We start from the raw sequence: 16,715 nt of genomic DNA, 5'->3' as shown, positions 1-16,715 counted from the left end.
AGCACTTCCCCTCCTGAACAGGGTTGATGCTTGGCTTTGGGGTCTGAGTCCTCTTCCTGATGGATGGGGGCCTGACCCCATGAGCCTGGTCTCTTTCCGAGCTGAGAGCTGAGTTGCATTTATGTGGCTGATGGCTCCACTCAAGCCTGAGCTTGAGGCCGAGGGCTGACTGGTGAGCTCGCAGCACGTGGGGGGGCCAGGGCTGGTGGGGGCTCTGAGTAGACAGGCAAGTGAGTCAGCCTCACCAGCCCTGGTTCCTACTAACGGTCCTACATCTTCCCTTAAGAGCGGTCATGAGCATGTGCCAGGTGCCAGATGCAGAACTTTGTGTGTAGCCTTAGCACTGCTCATGGCCAAGAGCCTCTGGGGAGTAAGACTCTACTTGGTGGGTATGTTCCTTCCCCCAGCATCCAGCTCCCATGGCCGTTCCTTGACCTTGTCCTTACTGGTAACATACCATCTCTGAAGCCTCACCTTCCCAAACCATTTCTCCAACTCAGGGCTTCAGTGACCTTGACCCCAACCACCTTCTCAACCTTGACACCCACCCTTTCATTTCAATCTTGCCCAGCTTAGATTTTTGTCCTATAGGTAATTCACTCACCAGAAACCTCCCTTCTTAACTCCACTTCTCCCCTTCCCCTGTGATGCTTAGTCCTGTTCCCCTCCACCCCCCCCCCGTCTTTTTCTTTAGAGATTTATTTGATGGGGAGAGCATAAGTAGGGGTGAGTGACAGGCAGAGGGAGAAGCAGACTCCTCACTGAGCAGGGAGCCCCAACTGGATGGGCATAAGGCTCGATCCCCAGGACCATGGGATCATGACCTGAGCCCAGGGCAGATGCTCAACCAACTGAGCTACCCAGGCTCCTCTACCCCAGCCCCCCCCCTTTTTTTTTTAGCTGGGTACAGTATACTCAGTATACTTTATTGATGGTACATGACAAGGTAGGGCTCTGCAAACCCCTCCCCTTCGGCGGGGTCTGGGATGTAAATTGGAGGTCTGGAGATTCTTTGTGTTCTGTGTGTTGGGGGATTAAGTTAGGGCAGGGACTCCCCAGCAGCTGAGGGCCTTCTCCCTACCCCAGCCCTTCTTAAACCAACTACCATCCTCTCCACCAGCCTCTGGCCAGCGGCATGTTGCAGGGGGGAGGTATATCCCACATGCTGAACAATCTCATTTTAAACTCATGGCAACAAATCTGGAGGGAAACCTAGGGCCTCTGACTCTGTTTCTTCTGCTGTGTGAGCTCCTTCAGAACAACCACTCGCGCCTCCCCCCGCCCTCCCACATCCCCACCCACTTACTCTCCCCTCTGAGAGAAAATAGAAGCACATAGGGGCAGGAAGGCACCCACCTGCTTCCCAGCACCAAATCCGGCAAACTACCGGCACCTGGACTCCTGCCTCCTGCTCCCACTGGGAATGTGTCCCCCTGGGTTCCGCTCCTCCCCTTGGGTTCTATATCCCAGCCATCTCAGGCCCTTGAGTCAACTCCTCCATGGATCAGCTTTCTGGCCTGCACTGTCAGTTTCTCCCTCTCTGGGCTCCCTGCCACTCTGCCCCCCAGAACCAACAAATGAGCTCTCCCTCAGCTCTGCCTTCCCTCCAGCTGCCACCCTTACTCTTTTTCCTTCGCAGCCTACATTTCTTAGTTTCCATTCTTCACCTCTTATTATCTTCTCAAGCTACTCCAATTAACTGTGGCCTCCACCCCTTTCTTCACAGAAACGACTCTTATCGGCGTCACCAGTGACATCCCTGTCGCTAGACCCCTCAGCGAGATGGTTCTTGCACAGCCTCCCCTGTCACTAGGCACAGTGGCCACCTCTCTTCCACACTGGGGCTCCCCTGACCTGGCCTACTCCACTTCCTCTCCACACCAGGGGCCACACCTCAGTTTCCCTGGCCGGCTCTACTTCCCCTGCTCCATCTAAATCATGGGTCGCCCTGAGCCACCTTCTTACTCAGTGACCATCTTGGCCAGTTCCATAGCTTTAGAGCATCTCTACACCATGGACTTCAAATGCAGTTCTCCATCCCTGACCTCACCCCTGAGCTCTGGACTCCTTTCCAGCTGATGACCTGATATCTCCACAGGGATCTCTAATGGCCATCAGGCTGGGCCATATGACTCGTTCTAGCCAGTGAAATGCAAAGGGAAGGCACATCACTGCCTTCTCTTTTTCCTTTTCCATGGTGACAGGCAGTGTTCCAAACAGAGGCTTTTCTGTCAGCACGGATCCCAGAGAGAGAAATGGCATGAAGCAGAGAGCCACACCTGACTCCAGCAGGAGCAAGAAGTGTTTGCTATATTATGGAACTGGAACCTGGGGAGGGGGATGTTACCATAGTAGAATCTAGCCCATCCTAACCACTACGTGTACTCCCACGGGCTTATGAAATCTAGTAAGTTAATAGAGGAAGCTGTCCTTTAAATCACATGCATGGAAGCATCGGTTAAGCATCAGCCCTTGCCTCAGGTCATGATTTCAGGGTCCATGTTGGGCTCCCTGCTCATGCTCTCTCTTGAGAGATCAGTCTTTAAAATAAACAAATAAATAAAATAAAATAAAATAAAATAAAATAAAATAAAATAAAATAAAATAAACAAATAAATTGTATGCATAAAGACAGGCCCAGTACTAATTGTAGGGTGAGGGAGACCAGATACACCTTAGTGATAGAAAAGCAAGTTTTGCTGGCAATGGAGTGGGGCTCCAGCTCACACCAGAGCCAAATTCTGAGCCAGTCCCCTGAGCAGATGCTTAACACTGAGCCACCCAGGATTTTTGGAGAACATGGCTACTCTACTAAATTTACCCTTGAAGTTCCTTGAATTGCCCGTAAAATACAGAATAGTGTGATCTCTGATGTTCAACACAGCCCGTTTTTCTCTGGCACTAGAGCTACTGGCTCTTCTTTGGCTGCATGCCAGATAAGGTCTTTGATTTAAGAACTCATGGGGATCCCTGGGTGGCGCAGCGGTTTGGCACCTGCCTTTGGCCTAGGGTGCGATCCTGGAGTTCCAGGATCGAGTCCCGCGTCGGGCTCCTGGCATGGAGCCTGCTTCTCCCTCTGCCTGTGTCTCTGCCCCCCTCTCTCTTTCTCTCTATATATCTATCACAAATAAAAATAAAAATAAATCTTAAAAAAAAAAAGAACTTGCATAAGAAAAATGAAATCACACTCAGCAGGTTAGCAGTGCTGTTTATTCAACCTATTTTCTCTTCCTCCTGGTCCCACAGCTAACCTCTCTTTCCCAACCTCCCTTGTGAGGACACGTGGCCACTTTGATTGAGTTGTAACCAATGGAAGGTGAATGGAAATAGTATGTGTCAACTCCCTGCCTTCCCATAAAAACCTTGGGGGGCACCTGGGTGGCTCAGTGGTTGAGCGGCTGTCTTTGGCTCTAGCATGATCCTGGGATCCTGGGATTGAGGTTCCCTGCTCCCCCTGCATTGGGCTCCCCGCAGGGGGCCTGCTTCTCTCTCTGTCTCTCATGTATAAATAAAATCTTAGAAGTTTCTTTTTCTTTCTTTCTTCTTTCTTTCTTTCTTTCTTTCTTTCTTTCTTTCTTTCTTTCTTTCTTTCTTTCTTTCTTTCTTTTTCTTTCTTTCTTTCTTTCTTTCTTTCTTTCTTTCTTTCTTTCTTTCTTTCTTTCTTTCTTTCTTCTTTCTTTCTTTCTTCTTTCTCTTTCTTTCTTTCATCATGTTTAAGCCACTGTACCTCTATGAGGTTTGTTAGAGCGGTTAGGCTTACCTGAGGGAATGGCAGATGCACAGTGCCTGGGCCATGCCCTCCCGGAGGCAGAGCCTGTTGAATGGAATGGAATGAGCAAATGGAATGTGGTGGTTATTCACTTAGTCTGAAAGCATATAGATGAAATCTAGAAAGTTCTTGCTGCACATATGCCTTAGTCCATTTGGGCTGCCATAGCAAGACACCATAGATTGGGTAGCTTATAAACAATAGTCATATAGTTCTTATGGTTCCGAAGGCTGGATTTCCAAGATTGAGTCACTGGCATGGTCAAGTTCTGCTGACAACCCTCTTCCCGGTAGAACTGGCATCTTTGGCTTTTTCCTCACTTGGTGGAAGAGGCAAGAGAGCTCTCTGGGGCCTCTTTCATGAAAGCACTAATCCATTCATGAAAGCTCATGACGACCTAAAGGCCCCATCTCCAAACACTATCACATCGGACATTAGGTTTCAACACATGAATGCTGCCAGCACACAAATACGCAGACCACAGTAACATGGCTCCGCTATGTTCCTTAGATCCAGTTGGGCCTAGACTTTCCCCACTGTCCTCCTCCAGGTCACTCTGCTCGCTCCTGGGCTCAGTCCAGCTATTGGACATGGGACCAAAGGCAGAGGCTAACCTCCAGGCCCTACCAAGGGAGGAGACTGGTCTCTGGTGGTGGCGCCTCAGGTGTGTATTTTTTTTTTTTTTAAAGATTTTATTTATTTGAGTGAGAGCACAGAGGGAGAATGAGAAGCAGACTCCCCACTGAGTAGAGAGCCCAATGTGGGGCTCGATCCCAGGACTCTGAGATCATGATCCAAGCAGAATGCAGATGTTTAATAGACTGAGCCACCCAGGTGCCCTCCAGCATGTATTCTATTTGAGTGGAAGACACACTCTCCTGCCCACCTTTCTCTCTTTTTTAGATCATGGGTTTGCTGAGCTTATGTAAGTTAGAGACTCCTGGTGAGCCAAGGAGGCAGGGCTGTGGGGTGTGAGCGAGGGCTCAGAGGATGCATCTGGCTGGAAGAGAGAGATCACCAAGAAATAACGGAATTCTGTGCCACCATTAAGCAGACAGCTGGCATGGACTGCCATGTATGGTAAATGTTAAGGGTACAGGCTCTGGGGGCCTTGATATTTCCTCTCTGGAAAATAGGCACAATAAAAGGCTTGCCGTATTGTTCAATACACAGGACAGCATGGGTGTGAGGTGAAATGAGGGATGCAGGCACGCAAAAAGCACTTGGAACTCCGGTAGCTTGTGAGAACAGAACAGAACCTGTATAGAGGGCAGCCCTGGTGGCTCAGCGGTTTAGCGCCGCCTGCAGCCCAGGGTGTGATCTTGGAGACCCTGGATCGAGTCCCACGTTGGGCTCCTTGCATGAGGCCTGCTTCTCCCTCTGCCTGTGTCTCTGCCCCTCTCTCTCCTCTCTGTGTATTCTCATGAATAAATAAAATCTTAAAAAAGAACCTGTATAGAATGAGTGTGAAAATATGGAAATATGTACATGTAGATGTTAAATATTTAGGCAGATATAAAAGCAATGAGTAGCAGTGCCCACAGCTGGGAAGAAGTTAGAGCTTAAGGTGGCAGACTTTGTCACCCTTTTGTAATGCATACGATTTCATATTCTCACCATCTGGATGTTTTCCTCTTATTTCAAAAGATCCCTTCAGTGGCCCCACGTGGCCTTCAGGCTAAAGTCCAAACTGGACTCCTCAGGCTGCCCTGGCTGCCTTCAGCCCCACCTCTCACCAGCTCTCCAGCTCCCAGCCCTCAGTGTTCTAGGCACATCGATCCGTTTCCATTTTGGGTCAATTTCCATTTTTGCAACTGCTCAGTATGCTCTCTGGCCTCCCTATTCTCCCAGCTGAGAATCAATCCTCTTCTGTACATTAACCCTTTCCGCCCAATCCCCACCAGCTTTCTGGATACCTACCCGCTTCAGCAACACCTAAGTGCTCCAGGACTTTCTTCTCCCATCTCCCCACCAGCACCACAGGAAGTGCATTATCATCTCCCCCATGGCTGGCCTGTGACCTCCAAGAGGGCTGACCAAGTCAGGGGCCTAGCTCAGGAGTCAAGGCTCAAAACCCAGCTGCTAAATCTCAGCTCTCTGGGACACAAGGGCCTCCTGGCTAAGCTATTATAAGGACGAAATGAGTAACATCTGCAAAGAACCCCCAGCACAGGAGCTGGCATATGGTAAGCTGAATATAGTCTTAAAAAGCAAGCTGGTGCCAGACAGCAGAGAAAGCTCAGATGGCAGGGGTAGCTGTTAGGGACAGATGCTCAGAACAATGTCTACGACACAATGGGTGCTCCAAGACTGCTTAAGACAGAACAGTGATTCTCCACATTATGGGGAGGAATCAATCACCTGGAATTTATTAAAATTGCAGACTTGTGAGCCCATCCCTAGAGATGCCAACTCCAAAGGTCTGGCACAGAGGGTCTAAGCAGATGAATCTTTAAGAAATAATCCACAGGGGCGCTAAGGACCACACTCTGAGAAACCAACTGATCTGTTCATGAATTTTATTAATATGATATGCCAGGTGAAGGTTAATCTTCATGGTGGGGAGAGAGAAGGAACAAGAAAAGTCTGTCCCCTCAGAGCGTTGGTGGGGGTGGAAAATGTGAGGTATCCAAATAAATCGAGACAGCCAGTGACAATGTAATAAAGAAAATAAAGCAGGTGGGCAAGGACAGGGCATGAGCTTGGGTGGCAGGGAGGGCCTCTCTCTGAGGTCACGGTGGAATTAGGAGAGACTGGGACCTCACAGGAGGGGGTGGGAAGCCACGTAGGGCAGAGCCGGGTCAGTAAACAACTAGAAGAAAAGCATCCAGATGGAGCTTCCTCTTCTCCCCAGCTCCCCTGAACGAGGCCCTGGTCCAACAGTATCTCAAAGGAAACCAAGTCCTGGAGCATAAAGCCCCTCCCCCAGCACACCCCCTATTCTAGAGGTTTTCACAGCCAGGACAGACTGGACACAGGAGTCTGGGATGGGAAAGGATTACACGGCCCTTCTCTCCTGGCCGTGGTACTACAGGCTTCCTGCGGCCAGTGGCACAGGTCTGACTCCCTTTTGAGAAACCCGGCCTCTACTCCTCACTCAAGTGTCCCTAAAATCTCAGGCCGAGCCAGATCCCTGGGCTGAGCCAGCAAGTGCAACCCCAGCGGGTCCTCAGGCCTCCTGATGCTCCAGGAGCACTGCCTGTAGGGGTGGGGCCTCCTGAGCATCCTTCCCGATTCGAAGTCCAGGTCCTTGGGAATCCCGGCGGTGGGGACGGGACTGGTCCTCAGGATTTCAGAGAACGTGGCATCACCAAAGAGGCTGACCCTCTTCCCAGCAGGCCGGACAACACATTAGGGAGACGTGAGCCTGGGACCTCGCGGGAGGGGGAGGGAAGCCGCGCAGCCCAGCGAGACTCCCAGGGCAGGTGGGCGGCCAGGGGCTGGAGGTTCCGGGGTCACTTCTTCCTGGCGCGGTCAGCCGCATCCAGGGCTGCCATGTTGCGGGCGGCTGTGACCAGGTGGACGACACTGATGAGGGACTTGAGCGCCGCGATGGGGGCGGTGATCCAGAGGCCCACTCGGAAAAGACCCACAGAGCCAACTGCGGAAGGGAGCATGGGTGATACAGAGAAAACGGCGCAGGTGAGGGCGAGGGCCAGCGGCCTGCAGCCTTCAGGCCTCCATCACCCCAGGCCAGGCCAGCCCCCACTCTCCCTCCTGCCCAGCCCCTTGCCTCCTACCTAAAGGTCCTTCGGAGAAATTGAACAGGTAGAGGAGGCAGTAGAAGAGCTCATTTCCAGCACACAGGGTAAACAGAGCGGGCTGTACAAACAGCAAAAGGGCTGCTTAACCAAGGGGCGCACGGGGCGGGGCAGTGCTGCCCCTTGTCCAGCTAAGGGATGGGGTCCAGAACCCTCTGTGGATGGGTAATACCTGGGCAGTACTGGGAAATAGGGGTACAGCGGGGGGAGCGAGAGTGAGAGAGAAATCTCAGAGTATTGCTTCTCTCTTTAAAAATCCTTTCAGGGGGGCAGCCCCGGTGGCGCAGCAGTTTAGCGCCGCCTGCAGCCCAGGGCATGATCCTGGAGACCCTGGATCGAGTCCCATGTCAGGCTCTCTGCATGGAGCCTGCTTCTCCCTCTGCCTGTGTCTCTGCCTCTCTCTCTCTCTCTCTGCATCTCTATGAATAAATAAAGAAAATCTTAAAAAAAAATCCTTTCAGGGACGCCTGGGTGGCTCAGTGGTTGAGTGTCTGCCTTCGGCTCAGGGCATGATCCTGGGGTCCAGGATCGAGTCCCACATTGGGCTCCTGGTGGGGAACCTGCTTCTCGCTCTGCCTGTGTCTTTGCCTCTCTCTCCTTCTCTTATGAATAAATAAATAAAATCTGTATTTATTTTTTTAAAAGATTTTTATTTATTTATTCATGAGACACACACACAGAGAGAGACAGAGAGAGAGAGAGGCAGAGACACAGGCAGAGGGAGAAGCAGGCTCTATGCAGGGAGGCCGATGTGGGACTTGATCCCGGGACTCCAGGATCACGCTCTGTGCCAAAGGCAGGTGCCAAACCGCTGAGCCACCCAGGGATCCCTAAATAAAATCTCAAAAAAAAAAAAAAAAAAATCCTTTCAGACACAATCTGTGCTCCTAGAATAAAGTCCACATAGCCTGAAGCTTTTCCTTTGAACCCTCAGGCTTATTGAGAACTGGCTCCGCAGGCCAATCTGGCTTCTCTGCCCCTCCCTCCCTCCCTCCCTTCTGCTTTGGGCAGTGATTCACACAGACCCTCCCCACCTATCCTACCCTCCTTGAAGTCAGCTTACAGGCCTCTCCCCCAAGTCTCCCCTGGGTCGGTTTGTCCCTCCTTGTGCTTCTCCTAACCTAGGACCAGGGCTCAGCCAGGGCCTTGGCATATTCGAGGAACTACGGGAAGGGCGGGAGATGCTCACTCTGGAGGTGTAGTAGATGCGAAGCACTGGATTTCCAGACAGGTCAATCATCTTGTGACTTTCACTGCCTCGGACCACAGAGCTTAAGGAGAAAGCAGGGAGAATCCATGAGTACTCCTCACCGCTAATGTCCATCTAATCCCCCTATCAACCCCCATGAAGTAGGTACTGGGATTGCCCCTACTGAACAGAGGTGGCGGTGGGGCCCAGCTGAGAACCCACGTCTTGCCCAAAGCCACACAACTACCTAGCTGGTAATTACCTAGCAGAGTCGGGATTGAAATACCACATTCCAAAGCCCCCAGCTGTTATCTATTTGTAATTCTCTACCTTCCAGCGAGAGGAGTTTCAGGGAATGCTTAATCTACCTGTAAAAAGGATCAGACCCCATAGACAGAGGCTTCGCTTCAACAAAGCAGAGCTAAGAGGGAGACCCTCCCCCCAGGAAGCCTGAGGCCTTTCCAGACACCACCCCAGATAGCCTCACCCCTCCCCACTGTGGTGTCTTCTTTAGCCGGCCAGCACCTCCAGAATTGCAGACCTGTGGAGGTGCAGCCAGTGGCTGGCCACATCCAAGCTCATGCTGAGCTGGAAGAGAAGGGTGGCCCGTGGGTACAGCAGGGCCAGGTTGACCAGCAGACACATGGTGGAGCAGCGGTCCGTCAGCATGTCCAGCATAGCCCCAAACCGGGTCCCTGAAAAACCAGGACTGTTAGGCGGGAAGGGGCCAAGGGTCTATGAAAGGAACCATATTGGGTGTGTCACTCTGATGCAGAATCTAAAAGAAAATAAAAAATGCCCAGCAGGCATTGCCCGGGGAGGAAAACAGGCTGCTGCCATCAGTGGGGTGTGAGATCAATGGGCAAGGGTCACTAAGGCAGGAAATGGGGAGGCATGCGGGCGGGAGCAGTGCAGGAGACAGCTAACTCCACAGCTCACCAAACCGGAAACCAAGAGTCCAGAGCTCAAGATAAGCCCACTTGGTCTTAGGGAAGGTCTTGCAGGTGGGTTTGGAGAACAGATTAAAAAATTAATCTGCCCTCCAGAAACCATTCTTCTTCCCTCTCCATTCTCCCTCTAAACACGGCTTCTGGAACCCCTATTAGTTGTGCCAGGCAGGCAGCAGACCCCCCGTAAACACCTGTTGAATGGATTTTTCTTGGGAGACCTCTGGCACTGCCATGTCCAGTTTTGTGACCCCACACCCTACCAGTAAGTTCTTCTCCACAGCCAGCTTAAATCCCTTCTAATACCTAAGTGGGCCATTCTGTTCTGCTTTCGACAGAGACGGGAGAGACGGGGCTCTGCGGTTACCGAGCTCCCGCCAGCCCCAGGTCCCGAGGAGGCAGGAAAGGGGGGTAAGAGGGTGGTTGGGCCTCAAGGCTGGCTGGCAGGAGGTGTCTGTCACCTTGATTAAGGGCTCGAGCAGCGTGTCCATCGAAAGCGTCCAGAAGTCCGCTGAGCAAGTAGAAGGAGGAGGCCGTGAGGGGGCAGCACGGCATGAAGTAGAAAGAAACGATGGCGAAGACAATCCGGGCATAACCTTGGGATGGACGCGGGGCAGACAGGGCGGGATCAGCGACCCTGCCCGAGGCCCCTCGCCCTCCCGTTCGGCGCGGAGCCGCGGGCAGCACTCACCGATGAGGTTAGGCACAAACAGGAAGATATTCTCGCCTGGCATCGCGGCGGCCCCCTCGCCGCCCCGGGCCCGATCTGGAGGTGGCAACCGAGCCCCAGCCTCGCCGCGCGGCCTCACCTCCCCCCCGCGGAGCCGCCGCGCCCACAGCGCGCAGGCCCCCGCCGTCCCCGCCCGACCCCAGGTGTTAGGGCTCGCAGCCAGCCGGGGCACGGGCCGGCCCAGAGGTGCGTCGGGAGCAGGAGCGCGCACACCCCGCCCTCCTCCCGGGCAGGCCCTCCCGCCTCCAGCGGCCGCCCCTGCCGCCCCAGCGGAGCCGGGCGTGCAAAACTGGAGGAGGAGGGGGGGTGGGGGAAGAGGCGGCCTAAAAATGGCTGCGGCCCCTTTAAGACCTGCCCGCTTCCTTTTCCTCCCTCCGCCCCTTTCCATCGGTGTGTACCAAAGCGCTGGGGGAGGAGGGAGCCAGAGAGGCCTCGGCGCCGAGCAAAGGAGGGAACCGAGAAGGAGGTGTCAAAAGAGAAGAAGACTGCGGCCAATGCTTCTCTTTTCCCCTCTCCGGAGGGTACAGCTTCCTGGAGACAGAGACAAGGAGAAAACATTCCGCCCTCCTGGGTCGGTGCCTCCCCGAGAGGCAAGGTTACTTGGTACAGGCCACAGTGTTTTCGGCCCCGCCCCCTCTCGGGTCTCCTTTGCTCCCGCCGGCTCGGGCAGCGAGAGGCCGGCTAGAGAGGCTGGAGGGCGGCCGAGGGCGGAGTTGCTCCTCGCGCGTCCCTAGTGGTAGGAGGATTAGGTCCCAGGCATCACCCTAAGGATTTTCCCCTTTCTCAGACTTCTGGCGCTGGGGTCACCATACCCAACGAGGTGGAGCTGAGGCCAGAGGAGCGAAAGCGACGAGCTGGGAAAATGACCACCCCCCCTCACCCGGGCCCACGCCTTTGGTTCTAGAATCCCTAATATCCTGGCAACGGGGCTGCAGAACGTCCGCAGACACCAAGGTTTTTATAGCAACGGGTAGCAGCACCACCCCGGGCCCCTCTTTCCAGCTTTCCTCTCCAGCTCCTACTCCCCTGTCCCCTAAATAGGGGCTCCTTAGCCTTCCCTGTTTCCCTCCTGTCTAAGATTTAAACTCATCTGCCAGGTCGGGGATGGGGGGTGGGGGGAGAGCTGTCTGGTCTTGGGAGGTGCCTCGGGTGGGAGAAGTGGGGGGAAGACGACTGCTGTGGGTGTTCCCACCCCACTCCCTTCCCCAGTAAGATTTAAAGCAACAATTTTTTTTTTTTTTTTTGAACAGTAGGATGGTTCATCTAAAGGCCTTATTTAAAATCTGGCCCTGAGGAACGATGGTGGGATGGGTTTGGGGAAAGTGTTCTGGTTTCTCAGCCTAAACACAGGGGCTGCCTGTTTCCAGGGGGATGGAATCCACATCTACCAGGAATGAGGATAAAAAGGGCAGCAGGATGTCCCAAGCTGCAACTCCCTTGGATGGAGGTCCGGTGAACATGGGGGTGAGTTGAAGTGGGGAGCCCCTAGACCAGGGGCACTGACATCTCCAGCCTTGAGACTCTAACCTCACCCCTGAGTGCATAATCTCCAGCACTTGGCCCCGAGGTGCTCAGAGACAGCCCCCCACCTCCAGTGCGGTCTCTGTCAAATCTCAAGACGATGCCAGACTCCTTAGGCCCGGAGCTCCCAGCCTGGGAGCCCCCAGACCCAGGACTCCCATGAACTGAGCCCCTCTGACTTCCCCTTTTGCAGAAGGTTTCATTATCCCGATCTGAAGAATTCCTGACCCGGATCAGCACAGAACTCACCAATGAGGCCTTGTTTATCGCTGGCTGCCACATGAACTCTGTGCCCATCAAGGAAAAACAGACACAAGACCAAGGGACTCAGATATCCAAACATGGTGACCCCCCCACTTCAGGACCATTGTGTCCAGAGACCCTACTGTCCCCTTAGTTCCAGTCCTTAACAGCTCCCAACCACAGCTGATCTTTCTAGCAATCTGTGCCCATCTGTCCCATCTCACAGCTAGTCCTTTTTTTTTTTTAAGATTTTATTTATTTATTTATTCGTGAGAGACACAGAGAGAGAGAGAGGGGGGGGCAGAGACACGGGCAGAGGGAGAAGCAGGCTCCATGCAGGGAGCCCAATGCGGGACTCAATCCCAGGACTCCAGGATCACGCCCCGGGCCGAAGGCAGGGGCTCAACCGCTGAGCCACCCAGTTGTCCCTCACAGCTAGTCCTTGAACAGCGTGGTGCTCCCTGCCCTCCCAACTCACCCAGTACCCACCCCTCACTGCTGGCCAGGAGCACCTCAGCACCTCCCTCCCTAGCCACATCTCTTTCTGGCTCTGGGGGTAATAATTTCTCTGACTGGGGCCTCTACTTCCAGTGTTCTTCAAGACCCGAGGCACCGATACCCGGTGAGTGAAGCTTCAAGGGAGATGCCCTTTGTCCTGGGAGAAGGATGAGGAGCCTGGAGGGGAGAGAGCGAGGGTTTGACAACATCCTAGCAGGGTAGGGGGATTTTTAAACCACGTAGTCCGATTCTATTCTGCTCTGATTGTCTAATTTAGAATTCTCAGCCCTCCCCTTTCCCTCTGCCATCTCTAGTTCTGACAGAAACCGTACCTGCACCAAGACACACCTCCTGCCATCCTCTCGTGACAAGGTTTGTACCAAGTCCATGAATGGCAAGGCCATTCAGTCTTAACCAAACATTTAGAGTTCACAGAATATGCCAGTCCCTGTTTTAGGAGCTTGGGATCCAGAAATGAAGGGTACAGTCTGCCCTTGAAGGGTTCAGTTTAGTGTAGTGCCAGTCAATAGATGGTCAATTACAATGTATTATGGCTCAGTGCCTGTAATAGAAGTGGATACAGTGAGAAGAGTGCTGATCTCAGCCTCGGTTGGAAGAGAAAGGAAAGGAATCATGGAGCTTCTTGGCAGAGGCGACACCTAAAGAAACAATCTTCCAGTAAAAAGTGGGTTGGTCAGAGTATTCCAAGTGATAGGGCTTTGTATGAGCAAAGACATGAGGTGAGTTTCAGTAGAGTGAATGCGAGTGTGCCTGTGTATGTTTTAAGGTGGGAGAGAAGGTGGGATCAGAGGTAGCTTAGTTGCTGGAGTACACAGGCATGATAGCCAGGGTCTACTCAGAGACCTTATGCATGCTTTATTAAGATCAGGAGTCACCGAAGAGATCCGAGAAAGACAAAATTAGATCAGTCACTCTGGTGGTTGGGGGTAGAGCGAGCTGGAAAGGGGGAGATCAGAGGTGGAGGCCAGTTAGCAATCATGCCCAGAGACTAAGCCCGTGATGATCAGGTCCTGGATTGTCATAGTCATAGTAGAGATGAGAAGAGGGGCAGATTCGAGAAACAAAGACCAGGAAAACGGAGTTTGGTAACTGAGTAGAAATGGTGTGGGGGGAGAGAAAATCAGATGACCCCTCACCCCCATCCCCCTCATTTCTGACTGCCTTAAGTCTGATGATGTCACGCTTCTAACTCCACGATAACTAACTCCACGATAGTTCCCGGTTTCAGAGTAAAAGCCAAAGTCCTTCAGTGACTTCCAAGGCATCTCTCCTCCCCCAGCCCACTGTCTCTCTCTGCTCTCAATATCTACAGCTGCTCCCCTTGCCTCCCCTCTTCAGTCATACCAGCCTCCTCAGCCTTCCAGGAGCATGGCAACCCTGCTCCCCACCTTTGGATGGAGATGCCAATGGGAAGACCAGGTGGAAATACCATGTAGTAGTTGGAAACATGGCCTCACGACTCACCGGAGATGTCTGGGCTGGTGATAGAAATTGAATTTTGGAGAGAGTTGGCAGTTGAAGGATGTGTGTTTGCCTCCTGGGGGGTGAGGATTAGGCAGAGTAAGAAAGAAGAGGGCTCTGAGGTTTGGAGTCCTGAAGAGTCTTTTCATGTAAGGAGTTGGTGGAGGAGGAGAGAGAGGGTCATGAAGAAGGCAGAGAAGGAACTGACAGCAGATGTTTATTGAGTGTCTACTATGTGCTGGGTCCACCTGATCTTATGGATAGTCAGTTCTGGGGCTGCTACTTCAAGTGCTTATGACCAAGACCAATGGCATAATGCCTCTGAGAACAAGGCACCGTTCTTCACCTCAGAGAGCTGGCCTTCTAGTGCCTTTGGGACATTTGAACTCTCCCGATTAGCCTTTGGTATTAGAAGCACCTTGAAGGAGCAGAAAAGCCCTGGGCCTTCACAGTTAATCTGCTATCAACCTGATAGCCTTGTGCAAGTTGCTTCCTTTCTCCCTATATGTCAAATAGGAGCCTTGGACAAGATGCTCTGTAGCAGTCCTACCTGCCCATAGTGTGGTTTCCTGCACCTTCCCAAATGGCACTTATTGAGAATTTCATCCTGAGCCAATACCCTCTCCTCCCCTGGGCAGCACCCCATGGTCCCAAGAGACTTTTCCTCTCAGAAACATGGAAGCCTACAGATCTTTGAATTGCCCCTTGAATTACAGGTCATTGTAGATGGTCAAATGTTGAACAGTGGAATGGGTGAGTGGCTGGAGAGGGTAGGCAAATGGATGAATGGATAAATTCACTGAACAATCATTAGGCACTTCATATGTGCCAGCACCGCTATAGGGGCTGGAGTATAGAAGTGAGCAAAGTAGAGTCCCTTTGCTTTTTTTAAAAAAACTTAAAAAAAATATTTCATTTATTTATTAATGAGAGACACAGAAAGAGAGAGAGAGAGAGAGAGGCAGAGACACAGGCAGAGGGAGAAGCAGGCTCCATGCAGGGACCCCGACGTGGGACTGGATCCCCGGTCTCCAGGATCACGCCCCGGGCTAAACTGCTGAGCCACCGGGGCTGCCCAGAGTCCCTTGCTTTTGAGAAATTTAAATGGAGGCTGAGTGATTAGGTAGAAGAGGGATGAGTGGGTGGATGAGTGAATGAGGGTTAGATGGACAGGCAGGCAGATAGATGAGTAGAATGTGCGGATGGGTAGAATGATGTAGATGTGTGGGTGGATAAACACATGGATGGATAGATGGATGGTTGTATGGATGGATGGTGGAGAAAAATGAGGAGTGACAGGTGGATAAAGAGATGAGTGGGGGATAGGGGTTGGATGGAGAGGTGAAGGACAGAAGGAAAAGGCAAGAGCCTTGGGTCCAAAGAATCAGAAGGCTTTTTTTCTTTTCTAGGGAGCTCTGCTTAGCACCTTGGCATCCGGAGGATGACTCTAACCCTCTTTGATGCTGCTCTTGGCCTTTCATATCCTCCTCATTGTGTCCTTCTAGAACATACATCAGAGCTCCTCGTTCACAAGTCATTAACACTTCAGTTTGCTGGAGATGCCTGGACATGAGCAGCATCACACCCAAAGCCTCCCAGGTGTTCTGGAACCATCTCACACCTCTCCACCCTCAGCTGGCAAGGACATCACCAGAAATCCAAGGCTTTAATAAAAAGACAGGTCTTTCCCTCCTCCTAAACCAGGCCGTGCTCTGGAGTGGCTTCTCTGGGGTGGTGGTGTGAGAGGGTCGCCCTTTTTCCTTTCCTTCTTTCTCCTCCTCCTCCTCCTTTGCCACCTCCTCCTTTTTTTTCTTGCCAGATGTGTGGGCATACGGGTGGAATGGCATATTCCATATTATTGGAATGGCTTTAATTTGGGCAGTTAACCTGTTTTCTGGCATCTGAGAGGGTCCACCTTTGCTTCTGGGAAGCCACCTCTGCCATCAATGTCAGTGCTGAGGCCTCTCCTCAGAGCTCTGGGGCATCACACCCCAGGGAACATACCACGCCCATTGCTAGCCAGAAGGCAGCACAGCCAGCTTTGTGGGTTTGCATTTAAATCAGAATCTGGCCACTGACTCCAGCCTCCTGAGGAAGTCCTTTCACATTTCTGTGCCTCAGTTTTCTTATCTGAGTAATGGGAATAATTGTCCCTGTCTCAACGGGTCCTTGTAGGGGTTCAAAACACAATGCATACAGAGTGCTCAGCACCATGCTGGGCATGGAATAAACGCCCAGGAATGCAGGCTATTATCAAGATCAGTTTGCATCATGTTCTCCTAAAATTCAGCCTCCTTTGAGTATTTCAGTGTCCTTTTGAGTGTCCTAAAAATGTTTCATTATATTTAAATATAAAATTAGAATTAAGAGAAGCTCAATTAACTTGGAGACTCTTTAGACAAATATGCTATAAATTCCTTATAATGTTCAAGAGTGGATACGCTGCAAAAGGCCCCCCACAGGGTACAAAACAAGCTCATTCTTTATGAAATGCTACAAATTTGACCATTACTCAGTAGGTGTGTAACAGCAGATATACTTACAGTGCCAAAAAGATGAGGAGAGAAAGGAATGG

The 16,715-nt window shown here is 52.0% G+C and overlaps 2 protein-coding genes across 22 annotated transcripts; one reads left to right on the top strand and one right to left on the bottom strand.

The window, feature by feature from the left end:
• Window positions 1–6,271: 6,271 nt before the first annotated feature.
• On the bottom strand, window positions 6,272–10,724 carry CDIPT (CDP-diacylglycerol--inositol 3-phosphatidyltransferase). Its single transcript, XM_072836407.1, has 6 exons — window positions 10,358–10,724; window positions 10,128–10,262; window positions 9,261–9,414; window positions 8,720–8,801; window positions 7,510–7,591; window positions 6,272–7,370 (listed from the first exon to the last, which is right to left on the bottom strand). Exons 1-6 carry the CDS (start codon window positions 10,398–10,400, stop codon window positions 7,225–7,227), a joined length of 642 nt encoding a protein of 213 aa, XP_072692508.1. The 5' UTR covers window positions 10,401–10,724; the 3' UTR covers window positions 6,272–7,224.
• Window positions 10,164–15,840, top strand: LOC140638672 (putative protein T-ENOL). Of its 21 annotated transcripts, XM_072836413.1 has the most exons (8): window positions 10,174–10,364; window positions 11,184–11,350; window positions 11,764–11,860; window positions 12,111–12,261; window positions 12,752–12,782; window positions 12,973–13,030; window positions 13,992–14,098; window positions 15,550–15,840. In XM_072836413.1, the coding sequence occupies exons 3-8, from the start codon at window positions 11,768–11,770 to the stop codon at window positions 15,599–15,601; spliced, it is 492 nt and encodes a 163-aa protein (XP_072692514.1). In that variant the 5' UTR covers window positions 10,174–10,364; window positions 11,184–11,350; window positions 11,764–11,767; the 3' UTR covers window positions 15,602–15,840. The 21 variants fall into 21 exon arrangements, 13 of the variants coding, with proteins under 13 accessions (XP_072692514.1, XP_072692520.1, XP_072692522.1 ...); XR_012035676.1 differs by lacking the exon at window positions 13,992–14,098 and having other exon boundaries at window positions 10,164–10,364; window positions 12,752–12,876; XR_012035673.1 differs by lacking the exon at window positions 13,992–14,098 and having other exon boundaries at window positions 12,752–12,876; window positions 15,646–15,840.
• The last annotated feature ends 875 nt before the right edge of the window (window positions 15,841–16,715 follow it).

Source organism: Canis lupus, chromosome 8, assembly GCF_048164855.1.
Source record: "Canis lupus baileyi chromosome 8, mCanLup2.hap1, whole genome shotgun sequence".
Classification (NCBI taxonomy): Eukaryota; Metazoa; Chordata; class Mammalia; order Carnivora; family Canidae; genus Canis; species Canis lupus.
This window is presented reverse-complemented; position numbering and strand designations above follow the sequence as displayed.